Source organism: Mus caroli, unplaced genomic scaffold, assembly GCF_978045245.1.
Source record: "Mus caroli unplaced genomic scaffold, Mus_caroli_1 scaffold_13, whole genome shotgun sequence".
NCBI classification, from domain to species: domain Eukaryota; kingdom Metazoa; phylum Chordata; class Mammalia; order Rodentia; family Muridae; genus Mus; species Mus caroli.
In genome coordinates this window covers 92,361,452-92,388,549 of record NW_028227268.1, presented here as the reverse complement: position 1 = coordinate 92,388,549, position 27,098 = coordinate 92,361,452, and the positions used below count along the sequence as shown (strand labels likewise).

The 27,098-nt window shown below is 40.0% G+C and overlaps 3 protein-coding genes across 4 annotated transcripts in view; all 3 read left to right on the top strand.

Annotated features, from left to right (window-relative positions):
- Positions 1-11,086, top strand: part of Psme4 (proteasome activator subunit 4) — a 105,035-nt gene extending 93,949 nt beyond the window's left edge. For both annotated transcript variants that reach the window (XM_021178408.3, XM_029483959.2), the window contains 4 exons: positions 3,548-3,710; positions 6,149-6,282; positions 7,826-7,964; positions 10,386-11,086. In XM_021178408.3, the coding sequence (XP_021034067.1) occupies positions 3,548-3,710; positions 6,149-6,282; positions 7,826-7,960 (432 nt within the window). In that variant the 3' untranslated portion in view covers positions 7,961-7,964; positions 10,386-11,086. The remainder of the gene's footprint in view (positions 1-3,547; positions 3,711-6,148; positions 6,283-7,825; positions 7,965-10,385) is intronic.
- Positions 11,087-16,302: 5,216 nt separating this feature from the next.
- Positions 16,303-27,098, top strand: part of Asb3 (ankyrin repeat and SOCS box containing 3) — a 200,381-nt gene continuing 189,585 nt past the window's right edge. The window contains exon 1 of the mRNA XM_085829040.1: positions 16,303-16,379. The gene's annotated coding sequence lies outside the window, so the exon portion shown is untranslated. The remainder of the gene's footprint in view (positions 16,380-27,098) is intronic.
- Gpr75 (G protein-coupled receptor 75) lies at positions 16,309-26,643 on the top strand. Its single transcript, XM_021178376.2, has 2 exons — positions 16,309-16,379; positions 21,613-26,643. Exon 2 carries the CDS (start codon positions 21,723-21,725, stop codon positions 23,343-23,345), a length of 1,623 nt encoding a protein of 540 aa, XP_021034035.1. The 5' UTR covers positions 16,309-16,379; positions 21,613-21,722; the 3' UTR covers positions 23,346-26,643.

Below are 27,098 nucleotides of genomic sequence, written 5' to 3'. Positions count from 1 at the left end.
AACCCACATCTAGGAAAGAACTGACTGCAATACTCACATACAGAAATATTTTGTTTTTAACTAAACTTACTATATTCAAGAACATTTATTAGAACATGGTGATATTCTCCCCCATAGCTCATAAATAAACATAACCACTTAGGGCTGTAACTCAGTGGAACAAGTCCATTTACTGAGCAAGCATGACGGCCTGAGTTCAGATCCCTAGCACCCACATAATAGGGTAGAGTCAGGAAGTTCACTTGGATTTGATGGTCACCAGCCTACTCCCAGGTTCAGTAAGAGACTCACAAAGGAGTGAGGGAGCCAGAGACCTGACCTTATCCACTAGCCACACACACACACACACACACACACACACACACACACACACACAGAGTAAGTTTTAGAACATGTAATAAATAGACCATGGCATTTATTTAAACTGTCCTATTTTAGTTAGATTCAAATGTGTTGAGCTAAGAATGAAGAAACAGGATGGTAGCATGTACTTGTAATCTCAGCAGTAGGTAGTGGCAACATGTTGGCCATCTTGGGCTATATGAAACCCTGCCTTACACACACAAAAAGGAGAAAAAACAAACAGGCAAAAACCCCATTAGGGCTGGGTGGTGGTGATACACACCTTTACCAGCACTTGGGAGGCAGAGACAGGTGGATTTCTGAGTTCAAGGCCAGCCTGGTCTACAAAGTGAGTTCCAGGACAGCCAGGGCTACACAGAGAAACCCTGTCTTGAAAAACCAAAAAAAAAAAAAACAAAAACAAAAAACAAAACAAAAAAATCCCACTAGGTCCAGCTTGTGTATGGATTTCATATTTGCATTAGTTTTGTATCTTAAATCTCATCTAGAGACAAGAAATGAGTGTTTGGGGCAATCTCTAATACAGAGTTAAATGTATTGCTTGGATTAGCCTCTTTGGACTCTGGAGTTACTGTGCAGATGGTTACATGAGTATGAATGGCCTGGTTTCAAGCCTCAGAAGAGAGTTTTGCTATGCTCTTTTAGAACATAAATGCACGTCTACACACACACACACACACACACAGAATACCGTGTTGCGTTCCCAAAGCTCAGTCTGCTGAGCTTTCATTGTTCTTAGTTTTTACTAAGATGGGTGTCTTAGTCAGGTTTTGTTTTGGTTTGTTTGTTTGTTTGTTTGTTTGTTTTTGAGACAGGGTTTCTCTGTATAGCCCTGGCTGTCCTAGAACTCACTTTGTAGACCAGGCTGGCCTCAAACTTAGAAATCTGCCTGACTCTGCCTCCCAAGTGCTGGCGTGCACCACCACCACCCGGCCCTTAGTCAGGGTTTTTATTCCTGCTCAAACATCATGACTAAAAAGCAAGTTGGGGAAGAAAGGGCTTATTCAGTTTACACTTTTACATTGTTTATCACCAAAGGAAGTTGGGATTGGAACTCAAGCAGGTCAGGAAGCAGGCGCTGATGCAGAGGCCATGGAAGGATGTTACTTACTGGCTTGCTTCCCCTGGCTTGCTCAGCTTGTTTTCTTACAGAACTCGAGACTACCAGCCCAGGGATGGTCCCACCCACAAGGGGCCCCTCCCTTCTTGTTCACCAATTGAGAAAATGTCTTGCAGCTGGATCTCATGGAGACATTTCCTCACCTGAAGCTCCTTTCTCTGTGATAATGCTAGCTTATATCAAGTTGACACACAAAACCACCCAGTACAATGGGTCTATATGGGGTCAAGGGTGGATTTGGCAGACTGAGAAAGGAGGGTAGATAAGTATGGCTGGTGGGAGTAGGCAGGCAAGATTTGTAGTAAAAATGCATTGTATCCCTTGAGATGGGTGAGAATAGTGGAGTGAGAAATAACTCCTTGAAACTTTAAAAAATGTAATTGAAATGGGTGTAGTGGTACATATATGGAATCCTAGCTCTTGGGAAGCTAGCCAGGTGGAACATGAATCAAAGGCCAGTCTTGACTACATAGTAAGACCTTATCTCAGAGAACAGAAGGAAGGTGAGATGGGTGTGGTAAAGAGCTGGAGAAAGCAGAATGTTGTTTACCTTGCCAGAGACTGGTTTCTAGACCTGATGTTCCTTGCAGTACTTACAGCCATCTTTTTCCTAAGATAAAGTTCAGTAAGTAGAACAGTACAGGTTATAGAGGCAATGGATGTGTGTGTGTGTGTGAGTGTGTGTGTGTGTGTGTGTGAGTGTGTGTGTGTGTGTGTGAGTGTGTGTGTGTGTGTGAGTGTGTGTGTGAGAGTGTGTGTGTGTGAGTGTGTGTGTGTGTGTGAGTGTGTGTGAGTGTGTGAGAGTGAGTGTGAGTGGGCAGCTTCTTAGAACACAATGTAATAATATAGAGTTAGGTCACACCTTGTAGTAGTTAAGGAAGTTAGAGAAGCTGACATACAGATTTGACTATTAATTTAAACTTAAAGAAGAGGTGACTTTTTAAACCTTCAGAGGACATCAAAATAGATGAATTTCTCTACAAGAATATTAGAAACTTAATAGAAAACCATGCTGTGACATATAAAAATCATCAAGCCTTTTTAGACTAGTTGTAGTCACATAAAGGCAATACAAACTACAAATGATGACCAGAGAAATGCAAGCTAATGACAAGACATGCTTGCTTGCTTTTAATATGTCTTCTCTTTATCCACAAAACAAAGCTTGTGTTGCTGCTGGCCAGTATGACTAGTACCCACATTCCAATTCTGTATCATAGTATATTGTTAGCATTTCCCTTTGCACAGAAGTTGATATTCATAGAATTGCTGAATCTTTCAAATTAGGTTATCCTAAATCAGTCAGAAATTCATCAAAAGTTCAGTGAAGTAAGAATATTTTGTCTAGCTATGGTGGTGCCCACCTGTAATCCCAGTTACTCTGAAGGCTGAGGAAAGGGGATTGAAAGTTCCTAGACAGCCAGAGCCACACTAAGCTCACACTGAACCAGGAGGGGCAACTTAAGAAAATCCTTCGTAACTAAAGAACAAAAGGGCTTAAGGATGAAACTCGTTGGTAGAATGCTGTCCTGACATAGGTAGGCAGGGTCCTGGATTTAATCTCAAGTACTACAAGGCTAGCTTGGGCAATTTAGTGAGACCTTATTTCAGAATTCAAAGATAAAAGGAAGGCACGGTGGTAGAGTATTTGATTAGCTTATAAGAAGCCCTTAATTCAGTTCCAGGACCACAATATATTTATAAAAAACAGGGCAACCAAATGACAGTACAAGAAACCTCCCCAGGAATACAGAGTGAAATGTTGGTGTGTTTGTTGATATTTTTAACATTTTTTCAAATTATTTTGTTTATGTGTTAATTTGTGGAGGAATTTTATTTTCTCTATAGTAGTTATACTTCTATAATCCTTATATAGCTTTATCTACTTTGAGGCCACAGATGCCTGGGGAATCTGGTGATATATTTGTCATGAAAAAGAAAGGAAAAGTAAATTTTACATACATTTCTAGGGAAGGTCCCCACTCAGCTTTCCATACCTCTCTGGGATCCTTGATCACCTCAGACTTAGGATCTCAGTTCTAATAGAAGTCATTATTCCTCCAGGTTCGAGAAATGGCTGCTACCACCTTAAGTGGTCTGTTACAGTGTAACTTCCTTACCATGGACAGTGCTATGCAGATTCATTTTGAGCAACTTTGCAAAACAAAACTACCCAAGAAAAGAAAACGAGACCCTGGGTCTGTGGGAGATACCATTCCTTCTGCAGGTAATGTTAAATATTTCCATTCCTTTGAAGAAATAAGCAGCTTGCTTAAACATTTGAAGTACTTGTTTGTGCTCTGGTCTTTTACTAGATGCTAAGAATAGTTGTCCCTATTTGTTAGGAGTTTGAATGAAGAAGACAGGCTCTGAAATTAAAGGCTAAAATTGTATGTACAAAGAAACCTGTCTACTACTGCAAATGTTACTTTTTAATAAGGCAGTTCTTACATACACACACACACACCCAAATAAATAAGTGTGCAAAAGCAGATCCAAAATTGGATTAAAATATCTAGAATAGGATTAAACTGTTTTCGGAATTTACAATTTATGTATTAATGCACTAAAGGAAAAAATGCAGCCAGCAGTATTTGGTAAAGACACCGCTGTTATGTTTGGAACTTGAGTTTGATTTCTGGATCTGTGATGAACGGCAAGACCTACCCTACAGGTTTCCTCTGACCTCCAATTGCATACCATGGACTCAAGTGCGTACATGTGCAAATATGCACACATAAGCTCGAATACACACATACACACACACACAGAGACACTAAATTTTTTAACGAAAACTGGGGATGGGCTGGGAATATAGCCCATTTAGTAAAGTGCTTGCCCTACAAACCTTAGGCCATGAATTTGACTCCCAGCACCTATATTAAAAGCCAAGTATGATGGCCCATAATTGCTGCACTGGAGCAGTAGAGATAGACAGATCTCTAGATCCTAGTGAAAGACCTTGACTCAAAAAAACGAGTACAGGGCTGTAGAGATGTCTTGGTGGTTAAGTGTGCTATACTGTGGTTTCTAACATCCACATCCAGAGCTAGCTAGCTATTCTCCACAGAATTCAACACTCCTGTCTGCCCTCTCGGGGTACTTACATGCATGTGTACATACATATATACATAAACATGAAGTGAAACTATTAAAATTGAATATATATTCAAAAAGTGATGAAAGGCTCCTGAGGAACAACATCTGAGATTGACTTCTGCTTCTATACATGTATGCAACATAAATAGATGCACACACAAGAAAAGGTTTTAGGGAACTAGAGGGCCCCTTGCTTCTGTCTAGAGAAGGGAATATTGAACAGTTGTGTGTGGCTCTTTGAGGGAGATCACTACAAAGAAATCTGTTACCAAGTAAATTTCTTTTTGTGCACACAACTATGTACTATCAGTACAGAAAAGTGCCTGATATCACTAAGGACCACCAGTACATGTGTGATCCATTGTCTAAAGTCTGAATCCAGTGTAGACTTTATTTACCATTCACTTGATAAAACAATGAAAAGTTATTATAGGAGCTTCTAAAGGAATTGAGCATAAATCAGCTGCTGAAAGGTGTGACTTGTTATGTTTAAAGAGAAATTTAAGTGGGACATCAGATGAACATCTAACTATAACCCCAGAGATAGAAAAATGATGTAGAAAACTTACTAAGTATAAAATTTGTTGAATACAAAGTGCCTAGAATATGAAGTTATTTAGAACTTTAAAGCCATAGTTATATCATAATTACTTAATAGCAAGTAGTATTTATATATTAAATATTAGTACCAATTAATACCAAAGTCCAACACCATTCTAGTTTTCTTTGATAATAAAGTATTTTAAGTCTTTATTATACCAAATGGCATTATTTATAATTTTTAGTACTCCAAAATCTCATTTTCTTACTTCTTCTGTTCATGGACATACCTAGAATATATTTACAAAAGAATGTACATCATGCTTTAGTTAAGAAACTCTGAGAGGAGCTAGAAATGTGGCTCAGTATAGTAGGGTTTTGGCTCGTATGCATCATGCCCTGAGCTCAATCCCAATTACTACCAAAATAGAGATGGAAACTGAGGCTTACGTGTAGCAAATATAGTGAGGATGTTGCTTAGCTCATGTGAGACCCTGTGTTTGATCCTTCCCAGCCCCACTAGAAGGGATGAGGGGCAGAGCAAGAAAGGAAACAGGGAATGTGGGCATTTGACAACACTTGGACTTACTCTACTGAGGAAGGAACAGACCCACATAAGGTAGACATGTGTTGCAGTTCTGTTTCAAGAAATGCATTTGTCATGCATGATGGTGTGTCATGCATTTTGTAAGGGGACAGTCGCATAGAGAAAATAATACCTAATCTGTTAAATTGTCTCAGGATCAGGAATTATACTTAGAATATGAATGAGCTGATCAAGAAAATTTTATCTGTATTGGTTTTAACAATGACTTGTTCCTGGCTAGAAACAATTACACAGTCACCGAGAGTCAGCTACAGAATGTCTTCAGAATTTGCACAGTTTCTAGTTCAGCCACAGAAATCATGCTATTATTATGCACTTGTAAATTTATATTAAATGGGGAAATATGCACATTAAAAGTACATCTAGCCTGAATGAAAATTTATTTCACTGTAAATGATATATTGTTATTTTTGTTGCAGAGTTGGTCAAACGTCATGCTGGTGTGCTTGGACTTGGTGCATGTGTTCTTTCTAGCCCTTATGATGTTCCTACCTGGATGCCCCAGCTCCTTATGAACCTCAGTGCACATTTGAATGATCCTCAGCCTATTGAGGTATGTTCTATATGGTCCCGAGAACGAGCTCTAATAGCCATATCTTCAGTTTTGTATGAGTGAGTTTAAGTACACAACAAGCCAAAGTAAAAGGATAAATAGCAAGTAATAGGCACATATCAGATAGACAGACAACAAATACCATCAAATTGGAGGCTAAGCATATCTAGCAGAAATCCACTGGTGAAGCCCCTTTAAGGCAGCCAGCCGGAGTTCCCAATAAGGAGAATGAATCTCCGGCAGAGTAGAGTATGCCCTCTGGTGAGGCTTCCAAGTAAAAGAACAAATAGCAGATAGGGATAACACTGTCAAATCAGGTGCTTGTAACAGCATAATGTTAACTGGGCAAGTAGCTAGAATTCACGGTTGAGCTGAACTTCCCATGGCTACTTTTCAGTATTCCTACTGCTGGTACTTTTACATCATTGGACAAAGAGTAGCAGCCTCTGCTGGAGATCATTTTCCTTCCAGGTGTCCTCAGACATGGGTTTACTCTTGAGCTGATTTGCCATTCTCTCCTTCCTGCCATAGAGTTAAAGTTAAACCATTCCGAGACAAAGGACCTTAGGGGAACACAACCTTTAAATGCTTGTGGACAGTTCCACTCCAGCTTCTTAGTGAGCTCAAACAGCACATGACAATTTACCAAAGTAATGTACATTCCAAAGCATGTAATTATTCCCTGATAATTTACTTGTATCACTTCATAAATACTTTCCTGTGTACTTTTTTTGGTTGTTGTTTTTGTTTTCGATACAGGGTTTCTCCATATAGCCCTGGCTGTCCTGGAACTCACTTTGTAGACCAGGCTTGGCCTTGAACTCAGAAATTCGCCTGCCTCTGCCTCCCGAGTGCTGGGATTAAAGGCATGCGCCAGCACACCTGGCGTTCCTGTGTACTTTTAATCCCAGCACTCAGGAGACAAAAGCAGATGAGTCTCTTGAGTTCGAAGACAGCTAGGGCAATACAGAGAAACCCTGTCTCAAAAAACCTAAATTTGAAAAAAAAAAATACATAATGTTTTTTAAAAAGCTACCACCTCTGATATGGTCAAGTTTACTCTATAGTTATTAAAACCAGAGACATTTCTCTCATGTACAACAAAATAAAATTCTGTAGCTTCTATTCTTTCAAACCCAGCATAAAGAGTACTTACAGCATTAGCTAGAAAGTTAGGTTTCTTGCTACTATTATTATTTTGTATCTGGAAAGTCTCTCATCTCACTGAAAGCTAATATTAAAGTAGAAATGGTGGTTGTATTATCTAGTAGTAAGCACCCAAGCTCTTAAGCAAAACAGGTCACCTTTGTAGATGTATGGAAATATATATTGAACTGGTCTAGCAATGTGACAATATATTGCAGTTGTTTGTCCTGAAATTAAACTAGTAATTTTATAGAATATTCGTGGTTTAGTGACAGAAAATTGACTTGGTTTTCTAACACTGTGAGAGCTGAGGTCTAGGTGGATACTAGTGTAACTGAAGATAACCCACATGTAACTCTGGTTGTTAGAGGTTAAAATGTATATGGGTCAATTACAGATGACTGTAAAGAAGACCTTATCCAATTTCCGAAGGACACATCATGACAACTGGCAAGAACACAAGCAGCAGTTCACTGATGACCAGCTGCTTGTCCTCACTGACCTCCTTGTGTCACCATGCTATTATGCATAGAGGGGTGAGTTACATGGGTCTTTCCCAGCGTGTGTCATCCTACCAGTAGCCAAGGAAATAATACCTACAAGATTTTAAGGTTTGCTAACATTTTAGATGTAAGTGCTTAGATAAAGTGAATAGAGTTCTTTGTTTTGACTTTTGGAGGCAGGGATAGCTATGTAGACCAGGCTAGCCATGCATTTGAGATGATTCCCCTACCTTAGTCTCATGAACACTAGGATTACAGCTGTGTATCACCACACTGGAATGCTTTTATTTTTTTTATTTTTTTTTTTTTTAGGTGCCATCTCCCATATGTAAACAAGTCACACATCCCCTGGAGTCTTTCTCTTCAGATCATGTTTTTTCCTTACTTAGAGCCTCAATCCTTTATTGTCCCAGCCTTTGTTTTTCTGCTGCCTTTTCTCCTGGAGACATTATGCTTGGGTCACTTTCCTAACCTAAACTTATTTCACAAAAGCCCATGTCTATGATGGTAGCACCAAAAAGCATATGACCATTACATTTGCATTACCCTACTTTGGCAAAAGTTCTGCATTTGATGGTCACCCACAGTTACAAGAAACTTATAAAAAGAGCATCCAAGGACTCATTGGAAGGGAAAGAGAATGGTTTCAGGATCCTGTAAGTTCTAGAGCACCTCTTGTGCTGAAAAGGCCTTTGGGGAATAGAGAGTGAATTGTCTCCCAATTATGGGCTTCCTGGACATTACAGAGCAGTGGGTTGCAAGTAAAATAAAGTGAAAGAACAAGATTTTATTTTTTTTTTGTTTTAATATTTTTTTATTATTTTTATTTTTTTTTAATTTTTAATATTTTTATTACATATTTTCCTCAATTACATTTCCAATGCTATCCCAAAAGTCCCCCATAGCGCCCCCCACTTCCCTACCCACCCATTCCCACTCTTTTGGCCCTGGCATTCCCCTATATTGGGGCATATAAAGTTTGCAAGTCCAATGGGCCTCTCTTTCCATTGATGGCCGACTAGGTCATCTTTCGATACATATGCAGCTAGAGACAAGAGCTCCGGGGTTCTGGTTAGTACATCATGTTGTTCCAACAATAGGGTTGCAGATCCCTTTAGCTCCTTGGGTACTTTCTCTAGCTTCTCCATTGGGAGCCCTGTGATACATCCAATAGCTGACTGTGAACATCCACTCCTGTGTTTGCTAGGCCCCGGCATCGTCTCACAAGAGACAGCTATATTTGGGTCCTTTCAGCAAAATCTTGCTAGTGTATGCAATGGTGTCAGCGTTTAGAAGCTGATTATGGGATGGATCCCTGGATACAGCAGTCTCTAAATGGTCCATCCTTTCATCACAGTTACGAACTTTGTCTCTGTAACTCCTTCCCTGGGTGTTTTGTTCCCAATTCTAAGAAGGTGCACAGTGTCCACACTTTGGTCTTCATTCTTCTTGAGTTTCATGCGTTTAGCAAATTGTATCTTATATCTTGAAGAAACAAACTGGAATGCTTTTAAACATGACTTTTGAGGTAGGGGGTAGATAGTTTAGAGGAAGAGCCCAAATTTAGTAAAGATGAGACCCTAATTCAATTTCCAGTGCTGAGGTAAACAAACATGATAGCCTGTGCCTGTACCCTCAGAGGATTTTGTTGGGTTTATTGTAAATACAGCTTTGTCTGTGGTCAGTGGAAATAACTACTATAGAATTTTTCATGATTTTGTTTCCATTGTTAGGGAGGCAATTTATGTGACTGCATTGGGACAGTTAGAAAATAAGTAACTTGCATTAGTAGCCTGGGATAGTCAGGTGAAAGAAAAGAATTCATAGGCCAATTTGCTTCCTTAGTGGGACATTTGGGGTTGTACTAGGAACTCTGGTTTCTACAATCATGAGAACACTTCATCTGGATTTTTTTAAATGTGTATGAATCTTCGACTTGTATGTGTGTATATGCACATGAGCATGCCATGCCTTTGGCGGCCAGAAGAGGGAACTGAGTTGTAGATAGTTGTAAGCCTCCGTGTGGCTGCTGGGAACAGATACATATGTCTTATGTATAACAGATATCTTAACTGCTAAGCCATCTCTCTATCTCATCATCTGGATTCTTTTGTTCATTTGTTTATTTGGGTTTTGTTTTGTTAATTTTCAGATAGAGTTTTTATCTCTATGTAGCCCTGGGTAGCCTAGAAATCACTATGTTGAACAGATGGCCTCAGAGCTCTTTCTGCCTCCACCCCTCCCCTTTCTCAAGTGCTAGTGTTAAAGGCATTCCCTACCATGTACGACTCATCTAAATTCCTAAGTGCTATTACATTTCTGTAAAAACAGAGGGCCAGAAAGTCTTTGTATAGACAAAGGTAAGGAGAATAAACAAAATCTGTGTGGTAGGATTTTAGAACTGAGTGTTTTGTTAATCTGACATAATTTTTTATTTTATTTTTCTTAATGCAGATGACTAGTCCTCATTCTGGGCTCATTTCATCAAAAACTCCAGATCCTCAGGTATCATCCGTGGTGACTCTGCAAGTTTCACAACTCAGCTTCTGTTGAGCTTTCATCATTTTGGTGGCTTCTGTGTTTGGCCTCCTTAGTCTGCACTCACAGGTTCTCAGCTGCCATTTGATTTCCTAACTTGTTCTGAAGTGTTCCCAAAGTACTGATCACTTTTTCTTTTGAGACATATGACAAAGTCACAAAGTCTCAGACTAGAAGTAGCCTAGTACTATCATGGTATTATGACCAAACAGTCTCGAAAGTTGTTAAAAACAACAATGTCCTTGGAATGGAGAATGCTCATCAATTATGTAGGTTCTCTCATTTCATTCATCTCACATTATTTTGAGTTCTTCCCCAAAGGCTGTTGAGTTTAGCAGTAGTAGGGCCATGGGTCATGAATCTGAAGTTTTGACAGCCTTGTGTCTAGAGAGCCATGAAGAGAAAAGGATCAAAGGGGGCAAAGTCTCAGAGTTAACCTAGAACCTGACATGCTCAACCACACTGCAGATGTCTGTATCTCCACAGACTGGAGTTTTTGGTGCTGAGTAAGAACCAATTGCTGAAAAACTGGGGGTTTGGTGAATAAATTTTAGACTGATTTGTATGTGTATACAATGTGTGATTTTAAAAATAAAAAAGAACATCAATAAACACCATGGCTGATTGTTTTTTACACTATAGTCCTTACAAATATTGTTTTACACCCCACCTTGAAATACATTACACTTCAAATGAGTGGAAGATTGCAGTTTTTGATCTCTCTCCCTCTTCTTCTCCCTTTCTGTCTCCCTCTCCCCCCCCCTTTTCACTCTCTTTCCCTCTCCCCCTCTCTCCCCTCTACCTGTATGCCTGCCTACAGAATCATTAATATTAATGTCTTGATATTTGACTTGTTTAGTATGTTATGTAGATGTAAAAGATTGTATAATAAACTGTAGAGATAAAACTGACAAAATTTTGTACAGATGTAACCCTTAACACAGACCATTGTGTGACTTGTTTTTTTGGTGTGTGTTTTTAAGTTATATTCTTTATCTTCTCCTGTTACAAAAGCTGAAACATAGGTTTTGGGTTTTTTTTAATTTATTTATTAGAATATCTGGATTTTTATGTACCTTTTTTGTGTGCATTTTTAAATGATAACATGTTTGCCTATCACAACTTTATAGAGTATCTTTATAGGTATCTTCTAGTTGGAATAATTCACAAGTTGATAAATGTCATCTTGTAACACACTCTTTACAATCGTCCTTAAAGGAATACTACAGTATATATTTTAGTATCTATATGCTGAGTGTCTCAATATACACACACAGTAGTGGGCTTGTTACAGTACTGAAGTGTCACCATACCCAGGCATAATCCCTGTACAGAATAGTGCCTAATAGTCAATTCAATTGTGTAACTAGTTTTAAAAACCTAATAAAATGGACTGTTTTTAATACCTGACTTTTATCTGAAGAGAAGACAGTTCAGTTGGGAGCAACTTTTGTGGGTTCTTTTTGACTTCTTAGGTTTAGATCTGTGACTTTCTTCCCACTTATAATGAATTGTGGCCAGAATGAATTATCTAATTCTGCTCTGTTGAGTGCAGTAGCCAGGCTCACTAGGCATGCTTTAAGTGGTTATTAGCCATGTATGATTAGTGCTTATTACATTTAATGGTACAGTAGAACTTCTCTGTCATCACACAAAGTTCTGTAAAAACAAAACAAGGAGGCAAATGGTGGTGCACACCACTAGTTCCAGCATGCAGGAGGCAGAGGCAGATCGATCTCTGAGTTGGAGGCTAGCCTAGTCTACAGAGTGAGTACTAGGACAGCCAGGACTACACAGAGAAGCCTTTGTCTCAGAAGGGGAATAAGGTTTGGTAGCACAAACCCCATAACTGGTTTCTCAAGGCCACTGCTTGAGGAGTAAGACTGTACTGCCCACCTCAGCTTTTCTTTTTCTTTTTTTTTTTTCCTTTTCTTGCTTTCTTTCTTTCTTTCATTAGTTTTGTTAGGGAGAATTGAGAAAGAACTCCCAAGGGAACAATACTCCAGCTATTTCTAACTAAACTACATAAAACAATACTTTAACAGTGATTCTTAAGTGGGAGCTTATAAATAAAGTAATAGGTAGTCAATGTGGTCCTTAATTAAGATTATCTGGATGGGATTCAGCTTCACCAACATCTTTTTTTTTCCTTCTTTTACTGTATTTATGTATTTTTAATTAATTAGTTAATCTATTTAATTACTTTATTTTTCAGAGGCTAAAGCTAAATACAAAAGAAATGCTATCAGATTTCATAGTTCCTTTTTTTTTTTAAGTTTTAAATTTTATTTGGTAGTTCCCATCAGACCTTATCCTTAAAACGTTTGTCTCCCGGAGATGTAGGATCTTTTTTTTTCTTTTTTTTTAATTAGGTATTTTCTTCATTTACATTTCCAATGCTATCCCAAAAGTACCCCATACCCTCCCCACCCACTCCCCTACCCACCCACTCCCACTTCTTGGCCCTGGCATTCCCCTGTACTGAGGCACATAAAGTTTGCAAGTCCAATGGGCCTCTCTTTCCAATGATGGCTGACTAGGCCATCTTTTGATACATATGCAGCTAGAGACAAGAGCTCTGGGCGTACTGATTAGTTTATATTGTTGTTCCACCTATAGGGTTGCAGACCCCTTTAGCTCCTTGGGTACTTTCTCTAGCTCCTCCATTGGGGACCCTGTGATCCATCCAATCGCTAACTGTGAGCATCCACTTCTGTGTTTGCTAGGCCCAGGCATAGCCTCACAAGAGACAGCTATATCTGGGTCCTTTCAGCAAACACTTGCTAGTGTATGCAATGGTGTCAGCGTTTGGAGGCTGATTATGGGATGGATCCCTGGGTATGGCAGTCTCTAGATGGTCCATTCTTTCGTCTCAGCTCCAAACTTTGTCTCTGTAACTCCTTCCATGGGTGTTTTGTTCCCAATTCTAAGAAGGGGCAAAGTGTCCACACTTTGGTCTTCGTTCTTCTTGAGTTTCATGTGTTTTGCAAATTGTATCTTGTATCTTGTGTATTCTAAGTTTCTGGGCAAATATCCACTTATCAGTGAGTACATATCATGTGAGTTCTTTTGTGATTGGATTACCTCACTCAGGAAGTGACAGGGTGACACATACCAGTAATCAAAACCATTCTGGATCCTGAACCAGAAGGCTACAGAGTAAGATTCTAAAATTTCAAAAAGATCCTTATTGATTCAGTCTATCAGTGATTGAGAACCCCTGATGAAAACAAGATCTATATTCTACTCTTACACCTAAAAGCAGAGTCCCTTAGTCTGAGTACCCAGTGTGTTCCCTGGGTAACTCTAATATCAAGTGTGTTTATTAGCTTGACATTTTCCCAAGATTATACTGTGTTTTTTGAAATTAAATGTTCTGTCATTAATTCTACAAGTGGTCCCAAGTTTGAAAGCTCTTAGAATATGTGGTATATTAAAAAGGAGCAAGAGCTGTGTCAACCATACAGTTAAAATAAGCTGGTCAGGACTGGGCATGGTGGCCCATGCCTTTAATCCCAGCACTCGGGAGGCAGAGACAGGTGAATTTCTGAGTTCTAGGCCAGCCTGGTCTACAGAGTGAGTTCCAGGACAGCCAAGGTACACAGAGAAACCCTGTCTCGAAAAAAAACAAGACAAAACAAAAAAAAAACCAACAAAGCAAACAAAAAGATAAGCTGGTCAGGAGCAGAGAGATAGACAATATTAGACAGCTATCGTTGGCCGGACTGCAACGAGCATAGGTTCCTGTGAGCTTTGCTGAGTAAGGAAAGGAGAAAACAAATTTATAAGCTCTAATCTTCAGTTTCTGAATAGACTTTGAAGCCTTTGTAAATCATATTTAGAAGGACATTTTCCTTACTATTAATGTGACTGAGGTGAGGGACTGGTGTAGCCTAGCAGTTGAGGCCTTGCATAGCACAGTAGCATCCATGAGTTCAACCCCAGTACGAAGGCAGGGCATGGAATTCACACTTGAAAGCTTTTCTTATATTGGAGCATCCAAGGAATATTTAAGCCAGGAACTCCTAATGATGGTTGTTTGCCATCATGCCCAGTGAATGTGGACATTTTATTGGCCTTGATACGCACTTTCCCAAAATGCTCATTATTTTGTATGCCATAAGATTGTGCTGGAAAGCTGGTTTCATTGCCTATTCACGTGCTAGCATATTGTTAGCCGTGATTAACTTTTACAGATTTTGCTTTTTGTATTATTGGTATGCCACTGTTTTTATCGAGTATATTAGGCTTGCTGCCATATTTTGTGCATGTTATTATTTTGTGTTGCCTTATAACCCCACAAACATTGGTGGAGCTTTTGTCTTTCTCAGTATGAGGTTGGTTTCTCTCCGGTGTATGTACTACTAATGGCTACTAGCAATTCAGCCTGAACATTTTGTTATCGTTTATGTCCAAATGGAAATTATACAGACAGTATTTAATCTATTTGGAGAGACATATAATTTGGGTCAGAATTTCCACTCTTAACTGCTAATTCGTGTTTTTTTTTTTTTTCTTCAAACGTTTCTAGGGCCCAGTGTTACCTTTACCAACAACATATCTTAGAACCTGTATATTGCCAAGTGGCTGGGGAGTAGAACATGATTTATGTGTAAATTAGTTGGGGGTTTTTCTTGAGTATTTTTTTTTCTAAACATAGTTCTGATTTCACAAATCCCTTCAGCATGTTTCTTAGTAAAAAATGGGAAAATTAATAGAATTGTATTACATATATATACATATATATATATATGCATATATATATTGGTTTGGTTTGGTTTGGTTTTTCGAGACAGGGTTTCTCTGTGTAGCCCTGGCTGTCCTGGAACTCACTCTGTAGACCAAGCTGGCCTTGAACTCAGCAATCCACCTGCCTCTGCCTCCCCAGTGCTGGGATTAAAGGCGTGCGCCACCACCACGCCCAGCTTATTATTATATTTTATACTTAATTATATTAAGTATAAAGGAAACTTAACAGAAAACGGAAGGGGGTTGTAGTGGCAATGGTACCACGAAATATTTCACCTGGATGGAATCAAAGTCTTTGATTTCTAACAAAAAAAAAAGGGGGGGGGGACATTTGAATAGCATTCTCTATTTCTTAAGTATTAGATGAGATTAGAAAAGTAGAAGACGATAATTAACCAGGTTAAAATCCTGAAGGAGTTAATGGGGTATGTTTGCCCATAACAACATACTTAGGAATGTTTCTTATATAGTGACCTTGACTAAAATTAAAGCTAAAGTGGGTTTGTTGTTTTAGACATATTGACTTTAGGAGATGAAAAGCTACTGCTCTAATGTTTTATACTGGTGTTTAAAATAGGACTAGCTGAATTACACTATTGCTTCTCAAGATTTTTACACTCAACACGGTATTTAATAGTACCTGTTAGGTTTTTTTTAACTTTGCATCAACCACGTACTTACTATTACCTAAGACACATATGTGTGTTGAAGTTGGTTCGATTCAATTTGTCATAATGACTTTATTAAACTGGAAGTGACAGCCTAGTTAGAAAGCCAAGGAGACCAGCTTGAAGGCTCTCCGCAGGCACTCTCAGCTGTCTCCTCCTGCCTGGCATCTCCGGCTTTCATGTTTTCCTTGCTGTGTATCAGTGGTCAGTGGCCACTTCACAGGCAGCCCTGGCATGTCGGAGCGCACTCCCACTAGGATGAGGCGGGCAGGCAGGGAGGGTGCGGAGCGGGCGGGGCGGCCACGGTCAGAGGGAGGGGCCGCGCCCCGGGTTCGGTGACTGCGCCGCGCGCCCGGCTCGCCTAGGCTCCCGGGATGCGCGGAGGCGGCAGCGATGGCGATGATGACTCTAGCCCGGCAGCTTCCAGGCCACCGGGCACAGATAGGGTCACTACTGCGACATGGAGGAGGAAGGGCGGCGCTGAGGCCAGCTGGTAGGTGAGAGGCCGCAAGCCCAGACCGGGAGGATCACACCAGGGTTGTGAGGCGAGCGGGAGCGGGGAGAAGGCTGAGCTTGGCCTGGCCTGGTAGGTTGCGCACCTGTGTTCCTGTGCAGCCTGCTGTAAGCTCTACACAGACCACAACCCACTGCCTGCATCCAGGCTGAGTCCAAGCATCCCTGGAGTAACCTAGGCCTGTGTTTCCTCCAATTCTAGGGAGCCCCCTACCCACTACCAATCACAGTTGGGGATAAACCTGCAATCTCCTACTCCTTTAGTCGATAGTACGATAGTACGCAGTGCTCCACAGACTCCTTATCCCTCCACCAGAGACCCAGATCTTCCCCACCCCATCAGCTATTAGCCTCAATGGATAGTTCAGGTGATTAGAAAGATCTCACTGACCTTGGGCAAGTTATTTAGCCTCCCTGTGCTTTTCTAGATCCATTCAAATTAGTGGGAATGGGACAGAACTTAGTTCTGTGTGAGGGCTGCGCTCAAAAAAAAAAAAAAAAAAAAAAAAAAAAAAAAAAAAAAAAAAAAAAGCCTTCCATGAAGAAATTCGGCATTTATTTGGGGTTGGAATACAATGAAATAATCAAGGTCATGAGTTAACTTATAAGTGTCCTAACGTTTGCTTCAAAAATTAATAATCTCTGGGAGCTCCTAGAGATCCGGGTTAGTTGATTCTGTTGGTCTTCCCCTTCAGCTCTCAGTCCATCAACATTTAGAATGGGAATAAAACAAACAAACAGCACAGTATTAGAGACCCATCGTCCTCCCCCCTCCTCCCCTCAGGCTGGCTTTCAAGTAGGTGGTACTGCTTTATGCTCTTGAGAGACTGATATTACAGGTTTGTGCTATCACATCCAGCTTTTCCCATATTTTTTCGTTTGTTTATTTGTCACTATGTAGCCTTAGCTGGCCTGGAGCTTGCTGTGTAGATCAGGCTGGCCTCCAACTCAGAAATCTGCCTCCTTCTGCCTCATGAACACTGAGATTAAAGGCCACATCCATATTTTACTAAGAGTTGACACTAAGCAATTTGTTAGGAGTTCGTCGCTCTTGCTTCCAGTTACCTCAACATCCTTCCACAACTGTAATCAGATGTATATTGATGCATTTTGAAAAAGTCTCACTCTGTGTATGTAGTCCAGACTAGTCCTGCCTGGTTTTGTAATCTTGATCCTCTTGGCTCAGCTTCCCCAGATATGTGTCATTATACTCTGCTCATTCTATCTTATCATGGCTAATAAATATACTTAAACCCAGCATTCTGAGCTGGTGAGATGGCTCCACAGAAAAGGCATTTGCCACCAATGCCAAGGACTTACATGATGGAAGCAGAAAGCCAACTTCTACAAATTATCCTCAGAACTCCAAATGTCTGCCTGTCTTAGGGTTACTATTGCTAAAATAAAACACTGTGGCCAAAACCACTTGGGGAGAAAAGGTTTATTTCATCTTACAGCACACCATACAAGAAAATCAGGGCAGGAATTCAAGGTAGGAACTGATGCAGATGCCATGGAGGACTGCTTCTAACTGTCTTGCTTTTTATTGTTTGCTCATCTGTTTTCTTATAGTACTCAGAACCACTGACCCAGGAGTAGAGTCATGCATAGAGAGCTGGGCCATCTCCTATCATTCATCAATCAAGAAAATGTACTTGCCCACAGGCCAGTCTGGGAGGGGGCATTATCTCAGTTGAGGCTCCTTCCTCTGAAATGACCCTAGCCTGTGTCAAGTTGACATAGAACTACAAAACACAGTTTAACAGTATAGTATACACTCGCCAAATAAATTAATACAATGCAAACATGTTTAAGGCTAGATTGTAATTTAAAATATTATGATATGACTTTTTACATCTTCCAGGACCTATCTATAACCCCAGAAATAAAAGGTAACATGTAGGTATGCATTGGAAATAACATTTAATGTTTAAGAATAGTTAACCACTGACTTTGCTCTAAAGGATGGGGACACACACACAATTTCTTTTTTGTAGTTGTGTTTGTTTGTTTATTTCTTTTCTAAGACAGGGTTTCTCTGTGTCACAGCCCTGTCTGTCCTGGAACTCACTTTGCAGATCAGGCTGGCCTTGAATTTATGGAGATCTGCCTGCCTATGCTTCCCAAATGTTGGGGTTAAAGGTGTGTGCCTCCATGTCTGACTTACATCTTTATTTTTGTTTTTAATTTTCTCTTAAAATCCCAAGAATTAGTATGGAACTCTGGGTTGAATTTTTTTCCAGTTCCTTTATTGGTTTTGAAGTTTTGTGTTCCAGGAACTTTTACTGGGAACAGCAATTTAATAATTCATAGGATTGTTTTGATGGTGAAGTAAAGTTTGATAGCTTATATAAGGTTTAAATGTGAGATCATAGCATGTAACAGCCAGGCAATAAATGAGAGCTGTTGTAATTTAGTTTGATCTAAGTATTTCTCTCTTGAGTGTGACCATGTAAGTATGTGTGCATTTGTGTGGGAATGGAGAAGCTTTGGGGGGAGATATGGTAGTATAAAGCCCTGAGAACAAAGCCCAGTACATCATAAATATTCTCTAGATACTAACAATAGTTCTGAGAGGTTTATTGCTCTTATTTCCTAATGTGCATTTCTATACTTTTAAATTAAAAATATATTGATTATTCAACTTTGCATATCATCTTCCCAACCCGGGGATTGAACCCAAGACCTCGTGTGTGCCAGAAAAGTAAATTACTGCTAGCTATAACACCGAGCCTTTCTTTTGCTTTTTCTTTTGTAACAGGTTCATACAAAGTTGCCCAGGCTGGCTTTGAACTTACAATCCTCCTGCCTCAGTGTCCTGAGTAGCTGGGATTACAGCCTGTGCCACACACTCCAGACTCAATTCCCCCCTCATACACACACTTCCCTCTCTCTCTCCTTTCTTTCTTTTCCATGATTACTGTTGGTGCCTAATCATCTCATCTTTTACATCTAGAGCTTGGGTCTTGTAACTTCCACGGTTCCATTTCATTATCCCCTACTTTATTTGTCTAAGCACCTTGGTTCCAGGCTGTTATCATTTCCCTGGACCAAATTCCTGCTACTCTGCTTTGTCTTTTTCCCTTTTCATAAATTAACTCCAAGAAACATTTTTTTTTTTTTAGCCAACAGTAAAATGTTGTCTTTTTGCACTGTAACAATATCAAAAGGGTTCTCAAAGAGGCATGTAGTCTTTTTTTTTTTTTTTTAGCTTATAATATTTTTTTCCTTTCTTTTTTTTAATTAGGTATTTTCTTCATTTACATTTCCAATGCTATCCCAAAAGTTCCCCATGCCCTCCCCCCACTCCCCTACCCACCCACTCCCACTTCTTGGCCCTGGCCTTCTCCTGTACTGAGGCATATAAAGTTTGCAAAACCAATGGGCCTCTCTTTCCAATGATGGCCGACTAGGCCATCTTCTGATACATGAGGCATGCAGTCTTAAACTAGAAATAGTAAGAGCTCTCCATTATTACTTAACTCTAATCATTGATAGGCAAATGTTCTGAATTTATACTTTTATCTCTCATAAAACTTAGTTTGAAAACTGTATTTTACAGAAAAGTGAATGTCACATTGCAGTGAAGAAAATCACCATAGTGTGTGTTCTGCAGTCCACAGGCAATGCAACAGCAGCCAAGGCTGATTCTGTCTTAATGAGGGACACGGTGGTCACATGGCTCTCCCAGAACTGATCTGACTGATTCTCACTGCCAAGTCTGTACTTGTGTTTAAGTGCTGAGAGACTTCTGTTCTAGATAGACCATAGTAGTTGTTTGGAGCCACAGTAATCATTTATTGACTGGATCCAGTCTGCACCCCCTGATCCAACAGCTAGAAGGTTGGCACCTGGAGGCCACTGAGATCCAGCTCCAGGTGGGGCGTAAATATTCTGCGCATAGGCTCTGGACCTTCTGAGTGTTGTTGGTTGTCCCTGCAATGTTACATAAAAGCAGATGTTTTCCAGTTGTTAAGAGCAGAACACTAAATGTTATCTATTGTGCTTTCTTCTTTGGGAGAGGACAGATGGCAAACCATACACATCTTTGGGGCTGGGAACAGTGAAGATTTGTGTGACTATATATTAAATGTCCTTGCATATGAAAGAAAAATGACTATAGATAGAAAGAAAGAGCAGAAAGTTTAGTCTTTTAAGGTGCCAGGTGTTTCTTATGTACATTCAGCAGCTAGAACAACACACACATGTAGTTAAGCTTCATGAAAAATGCAGAATATGTACTCTAATTTGGTGGTGAGGAAGAGCAATACATGCTTTTAACCACTAAGCCATGTCCCTAACCCACATAGTGGAGTGTGTGTGTGTGTGTGTGTGTGAGAGAGAGAGAGAGAGAGAGAGAGAGAGAGAGAGAGAGAGAGAGAGAGAGAGGGAGAGGGAGAGAGAGAGAGAGAGAGAGAGAGAGAGAGAGAGAGAGAGAGAGAGAGAGAGAGGAATAGAGAGGTAACAAACACAAAAATATTTTTTAAGCTAGACAGGTGCAGATACCATTGTGTATCTCTTCATACAGCAAAGTGTTGCTTTGCACCTCAGAAATTACAAATATAATCTCAGACACCTTTTGTTACTTGATTTCTTCTTTCAAATGTAGTCCTTCATGAATTTCCTTTCTTTTCCAAAGGAGATTTTCAACTGGTCAAGAACTTAACTCTCAAACTAGTAAAAGAAGTAAATGCTGAGAAATAAAGATTCCTCTCTGGAGAAAAATTGGATTTGTCAGTGATTTCTGAGCTAAAGGGCCATATTATGTATCAATACCCTCCTGTTTAAATTTCAAGCACATTGTGCTGCTTGCCTGCCTTCTATTGCAGAGACCTAGTCTCCATTTCCCAAGGTGCTCATTCTTCTCCCTGCCCCTCACCTTTCACCCAGCTGTCTTCTCCACACCAAAGCCCCCTTCACCATTGCTCAGCTTCTTCCCCCTGTCCCTGGCTTTAGTCTCTGCAGTCACACAGATGTAACTACTTCCAGGAAGAGACAGTCAGCTTCCAATGGAGAGGTCATATTCCTGTGTGTCTCCATTGCCTGGTTTCAATGCCTTTTCTGTATTAGACCTTATAACATGGTTTTCAAAGCAATATAAATGGAAAATTTGAATTTTGTAAAAGAGAATGCAATTGCTAGCTCACTAATCCATTTCTGTCTCTGGGTGTACTTTTTTTTATGTGTGTGTGTGTGTGTTTGTGTGTGTGCAGGCTTATCTTCTTTGGCACATGCTCGTCGTCTGTGAGCTGAGATCCTGACTCTTTTCCTGCTGATTTTTTTTTTTTTTGAGAACACAAGAAAGAGACACCTCTCTCTGAAGATGAACACAAGTGCCCCGCTTCAGAATGTTCCCAATGCCACCTTGCTATACATGCCTCCCTTGCAGGGGGGAAATAGCACTTCTCTCCAGGAAGGTCTTCGAGATTTTATCCACACAGCCACCTTGGTGACCTGCACTTTTCTGCTTGCCATCATCTTCTGTCTAGGCTCTTATGGAAATTTTATTGTCTTCTTGTCTTTCTTTGACCCATCCTTCAGGAAGTTCAGAACCAACTTTGATTTCATGATCTTGAACCTGTCTTTCTGTGATCTGTTTATTTGTGGGGTCACAGCCCCCATGTTCACCTTCGTGCTGTTCTTCAACTCAGCCAGTAGCATCCCAGATAGTTTCTGCTTCACCTTCCACCTTACCAGCTCAGGCTTCATCATCATGTCCCTCAAGATGGTAGCTGTGATTGCTCTGCACCGGCTCCGGATGGTGATGGGGAAGCAGCCTAATTGTACAGCCTCCTTTTCCTGCATCTTGCTCCTTACCCTTCTTCTCTGGGCGACCAGCTTTACACTTGCCACCTTGGCTACACTGAGAACCAATAAGTCCCACCTGTGTCTCCCCATGTCCAGTCTTATGGATGGGGAAGGGAAAGCCATTCTGTCTCTGTATGTTGTTGACTTTACCTTCTGTGTTGCTGTGGTGTCTGTCTCTTATATTATGATTGCTCAAACCCTTCGGAAAAATGCTCAAGTAAAAAAGTGCCCCCCAGTGATCACAGTTGATGCTTCCAGACCACAGCCATTCATGGGGGCCTCTGTGAAGGGAAATGGAGATCCCATCCAGTGTACCATGCCAGCTCTGTATAGGAACCAGAATTATAACAAACTGCAGCACAGTCAAACTCATGGATACACTAAGAATATCAACCAGATGCCAATCCCCTCAGCCAGTCGACTCCAGCTGGTATCAGCCATCAACTTCTCTACTGCCAAGGATTCCAAAGCCGTGGTCACCTGTGTGGTCATCGTGTTGTCAGTCCTGGTGTGCTGTCTTCCTCTTGGGATTTCCCTGGTGCAAATGGTTCTGTCTGACAATGGCAGTTTTATCCTTTACCAGTTTGAACTGTTTGGATTTACTCTGATATTTTTCAAGTCAGGATTAAATCCTTTTATATATTCTCGGAACAGTGCTGGGCTGAGAAGGAAAGTGCTCTGGTGCCTGAGATACACTGGCCTGGGCTTTCTCTGCTGCAAACAGAAAACTCGACTTCGGGCCATGGGAAAAGGGAACCTTGAAATCAATAGAAACAAATCTTCTCATCATGAGACAAACTCTGCCTACATGCTGTCTCCAAAACCACAGAAAAAGTTTGTGGACCAGGCTTGTGGCCCAAGTCATTCAAAGGAAAGTGTAGCAAGTCCCAAAGTTTCTGCTGGACATCAACCCTGTGGTCAAAGCAGTTCTACACCCATCAACACTAGGATTGAACCTTACTATAGCATCTATAACAGCAGCCCTTCCCAGCAGGAGAGCGGGCCGGCAGACTTGCCGCCAGTGAACTCTTTTGGGTTTGCCAGTTCCTACATCGCCATGCACTATTACACCACCAATGATTTGATGCAGGAATATGACAGCACGTCAGCAAAACAAATTCCTATCCCCTCTGTTTAACATGGCCAGCGAATCTGGAGGGAACGGTTTTCTCTTCTAACTAAGCAAGCCTTTAAAAGGGTTTGCAAAGCAAAACCCGGAGTCAACTGAAGACTTGACAATTAGATTTTCTTTTGTTTAAAGTATTAGTATCTGGGTTGGCTTCATGGTTTCTTGACATTTTAAGATTTGATGTAAAAATTTATTTCAACTTCTACTCTAATCTATGTCCCAATACTTTATATTAAACTGCTAAGAAGATGCTAAGATCTATCCTACTGATGACCTTTTAAGTCAGTATTATGGGACTTTAGATATGTATTTTTGGCTACATTTTCTTCCTTTCCATTTATTTATTTACTCACTTTACATCCTGATTGAAGCCCCACCTCTCCTCCCAGTACCCCTTCACATGGCCCTTCTCCCAATTCCTCCTACCCTTCATTTCTGAAAAGGGGGAGGTTCCTCCTGGGGAACCAACCCACCCTGGCACCTCAAGTCACTGCAGGACTAGGTATATCCTCTGCCACTAAGGCCAGACATGGCAGCCCGATTAGGGGAGCAGGATTCACAGACAGGAAACAGTCAGGGACAGCCACCGCTCTATTTGTTGGGGGATCCACATGAAGACCAAGCTGTTACAAATGTGCTGGTGGGCCTAGGTCCAGCTCATATGTGCTCTTTAGTTGGTGGTTGAGTCTCTGGGAGCCTGCGAGGGTCAGGTTGGTTGCCTCTGTTGGTATTCTGAAGGAGTACCTCTTCCCTCCAGGTTCCTCAATCCTTCCTCCAACTCATCCACAAGACTTCCCAAGCTCAGTCTAATGTTTCTCTGTGGTACTCTGCATCTGTTTCTGTCAACTGCTATAATTTGGCTACATTTTTTAAAATGTGTTTGAAAAAAATGATCTTTCTGAAATGTTATTTTTATAAAAATATGGAATTTGTGTTTTTGAAGTACTGAAACAGCAAACAGTGTACTTTTTTTGGTGGCAAGTGATTTAAATAAAAAACTTACTATTAAAGCAAAAAATAGAAGTGTGTTACCTGCACCTTTGGCCTCATTAAAATTCTCACCCATTGTTAGGCATTGCCTTTATAAGACAGTAGCCTAATAATACAGAGCTATGGTTCTTGTCACTTTTACTGTACAGCATGGTTCTATGTGAGTTGAGTTGCTAGCTTCACAAAGTTTTTTGGTAGTTACAAGTTAATTACTGTTTCAGAAGAACCTTGTTTATTCCAAAATCCTATACTAGTAGAGGATTGAACTACAGTAGGGGGCACCATTCTGAGAGAACAGACATGATGTGTCAGCCTCAGCAGTTTGTTTGTGGAAGACAGGGTACATTTTAATCATGCATTCAACACTAGCTTCCTAGAGATGCAATTGGGAGGTTTGGCTTGGGCTTTCCTTGTTTATGAAGACAGTTTAGTAGCTAATCACCAGACAGCATTCACACAGATAATCAGAAATAACATTTTTATTTAAATATTGCTATGGAAAATAATTTCTGAAATATTAATAGATCTATTGATATTTTCGGATTGAGGTTTTTAGGTTTTGGGTTTTTTTTCTCATTCTTTTTTTATAGGGCTGGATCTTGGACCCAGGGTCATGCATATTATACAACCAATTTACCACTGAACTACTTCCTGACTCCCAAAACTAATTGTTTTATATTTTCTCATTGACCTTAAACTAGAAATGAGCAACCATATTATTCTTACTCTTGAAACTAATTTATTAGGTACTCTAGCTCCTAATATAAAAACATCTTTGTCATACAGTTAGAATGTGAACTTACTAGAATTCTGAAACACTATGAGACTTAGGATATCTTTACAAACTATTGTACCCAACTATTATTTCCTATTCTTGAGGTTCAAGGAACAGAAGGTGCTCAGTTCAGAGTACCCTCTCCCAGGCTCTTCCAGTCTCCAGGATCATGGAAGATGCTGAGAGGTGGAGTAGCTCCTTAGACAGAACTGGCCTAGCCTCCTGTAGCCACAATGCCTTCTAATGCACCCCAGTCAGGTCTGTTTCAGAGATTTAAGTATGAGGACAAGATTTTCAAATTCACCTTTTAGATCTGGCCTGCCTACTTTCCCCCTTCTCTTCCTCTTTTCTCTTCCTTTCTTTATTCTTGCTATAAAGTTTAATAGCCTATCCATTCTCCTTTATTTTGGTAGCTGGATACTCTTTTTGGAAGTCACTCTTACCTATTTCAATGGTGTTTTTATAGATTCAACACAACATGGTTCTCACTAATACTCCCATGAGACAGATAAAGTACAGAGCTCTTTTTAAAAAAAGAATTAAGACATTTGAGATCCTCTTCCAAAATTATTTAAAGAATTTTGGCAAATTACCATTAAACTTTGTCTTAATTGCAAACCTAGTATTTAGTCCAGTAAAGCAAATAAGTTTGTATTCAATAACAAGGTTATTTACACTTTAAAAGTATACATCTCTGGGTCTTGGAAGATGTCTAAGAGGTTAAGAGCACTTGTTCTTCCAAAGGACCCAGGTTCAATTCTCACGTAACCCACCATGATATACAATGATACATAGACATGTATACAGGCAAAACACGCATACATATAAAATAAAATTAAATCTTTAAAATATTTGAAAGTATCCATCATAAAAAGGTATGCATCTCTTTTGGTTTTTTGTTTTCATTTTTGTTTTTTGAGACAGAGTTTCTCTGTGTAGCCCTGGCTGTCCAGGAACTCACTCGGTAGACCAGGCTGGCCTTGAACTCAGAAATTCGTCTGTCTCTGCCTCCCAAGTGCTGAGATTAAAGGTGGGTGCCACCACGCCTGGCTGGTATGCATCTCTTTGAGGGAGAATTACTACCTATAAGTATTTTAATATTAGCTTGTGTGACCAGTGAGTTGAAACTATTTGACCAACATGGGGCCCATCTTTGATAAATAAAAATTATAACATAAAGAAGACAAAGCATATACATAGAAAGCATTTGGTTTCTTTGTTTTCATCAAAGAAATTATTGATTTGATTTTCATGAAATACATAGTGGGCTAGATTCTTGGCTCCCCTCCCATCTGTATGTAGAGATGTAACTTGTTTCTTCATAACCTATATATGTCTGTCAATAACAGTATACTCACAATATTGATATAGATAGACATATATAACTTTTATCTTCATAAGGGCTAAAAATCTTATCTTAAAATAATGAGAATTTAATTGAGTATGATTAATGTGTAGAAAACATTAATTTTTTCTCTTGATGCTTACTGTATGCAAAGTATGTGTCTCTAAAACATTTTATAATAAGTGTCCTTATGTTAACCCTTGAGCCAAATTTTTATTTCTGATGTTTTAATGTACTTTAAAAATAAGTTTGGAAAATAAAAATTTTGAAAATCCCAATTTTGAGGGGTTGGGTTTTTTTGTAGTTGTTTTGTTTTATTTTGTTTGTTTTTGAGACAGGGTTTTTCTATATAGTGTGGGCTAGTTTCAAACTCACTCTGCTGCTGCTTTCTCATCACTGAGATTACAGGGGTATGCTAGCACACTGTGCTGAAAAATCAAGTTTCAATATGGTGTCTTGTCCAGTCTTTCACATAGGCAGGCCTCACACATAGAAATTTTATCTCAACCTGCCAAGTGCTGGGACTGATGGAATGATGTGGTAGTTTGAATAAAAATGGCCCCCATAGGCTCATAGGGAGTGGCACTATTAGGACCTGTGATCTTATTGGTGTGGGTGTGGCCTTGTTGGAGGAATTGTGTCCCTGGCGGTG

Coding starts and splice junctions, on each gene's coding strand:
- Gpr75 (XM_021178376.2), top strand. CDS start 21,723: ATGAACACAAGTGCCCCGCTTCAGAATGTTCCCAATGCCACCTTGCTA.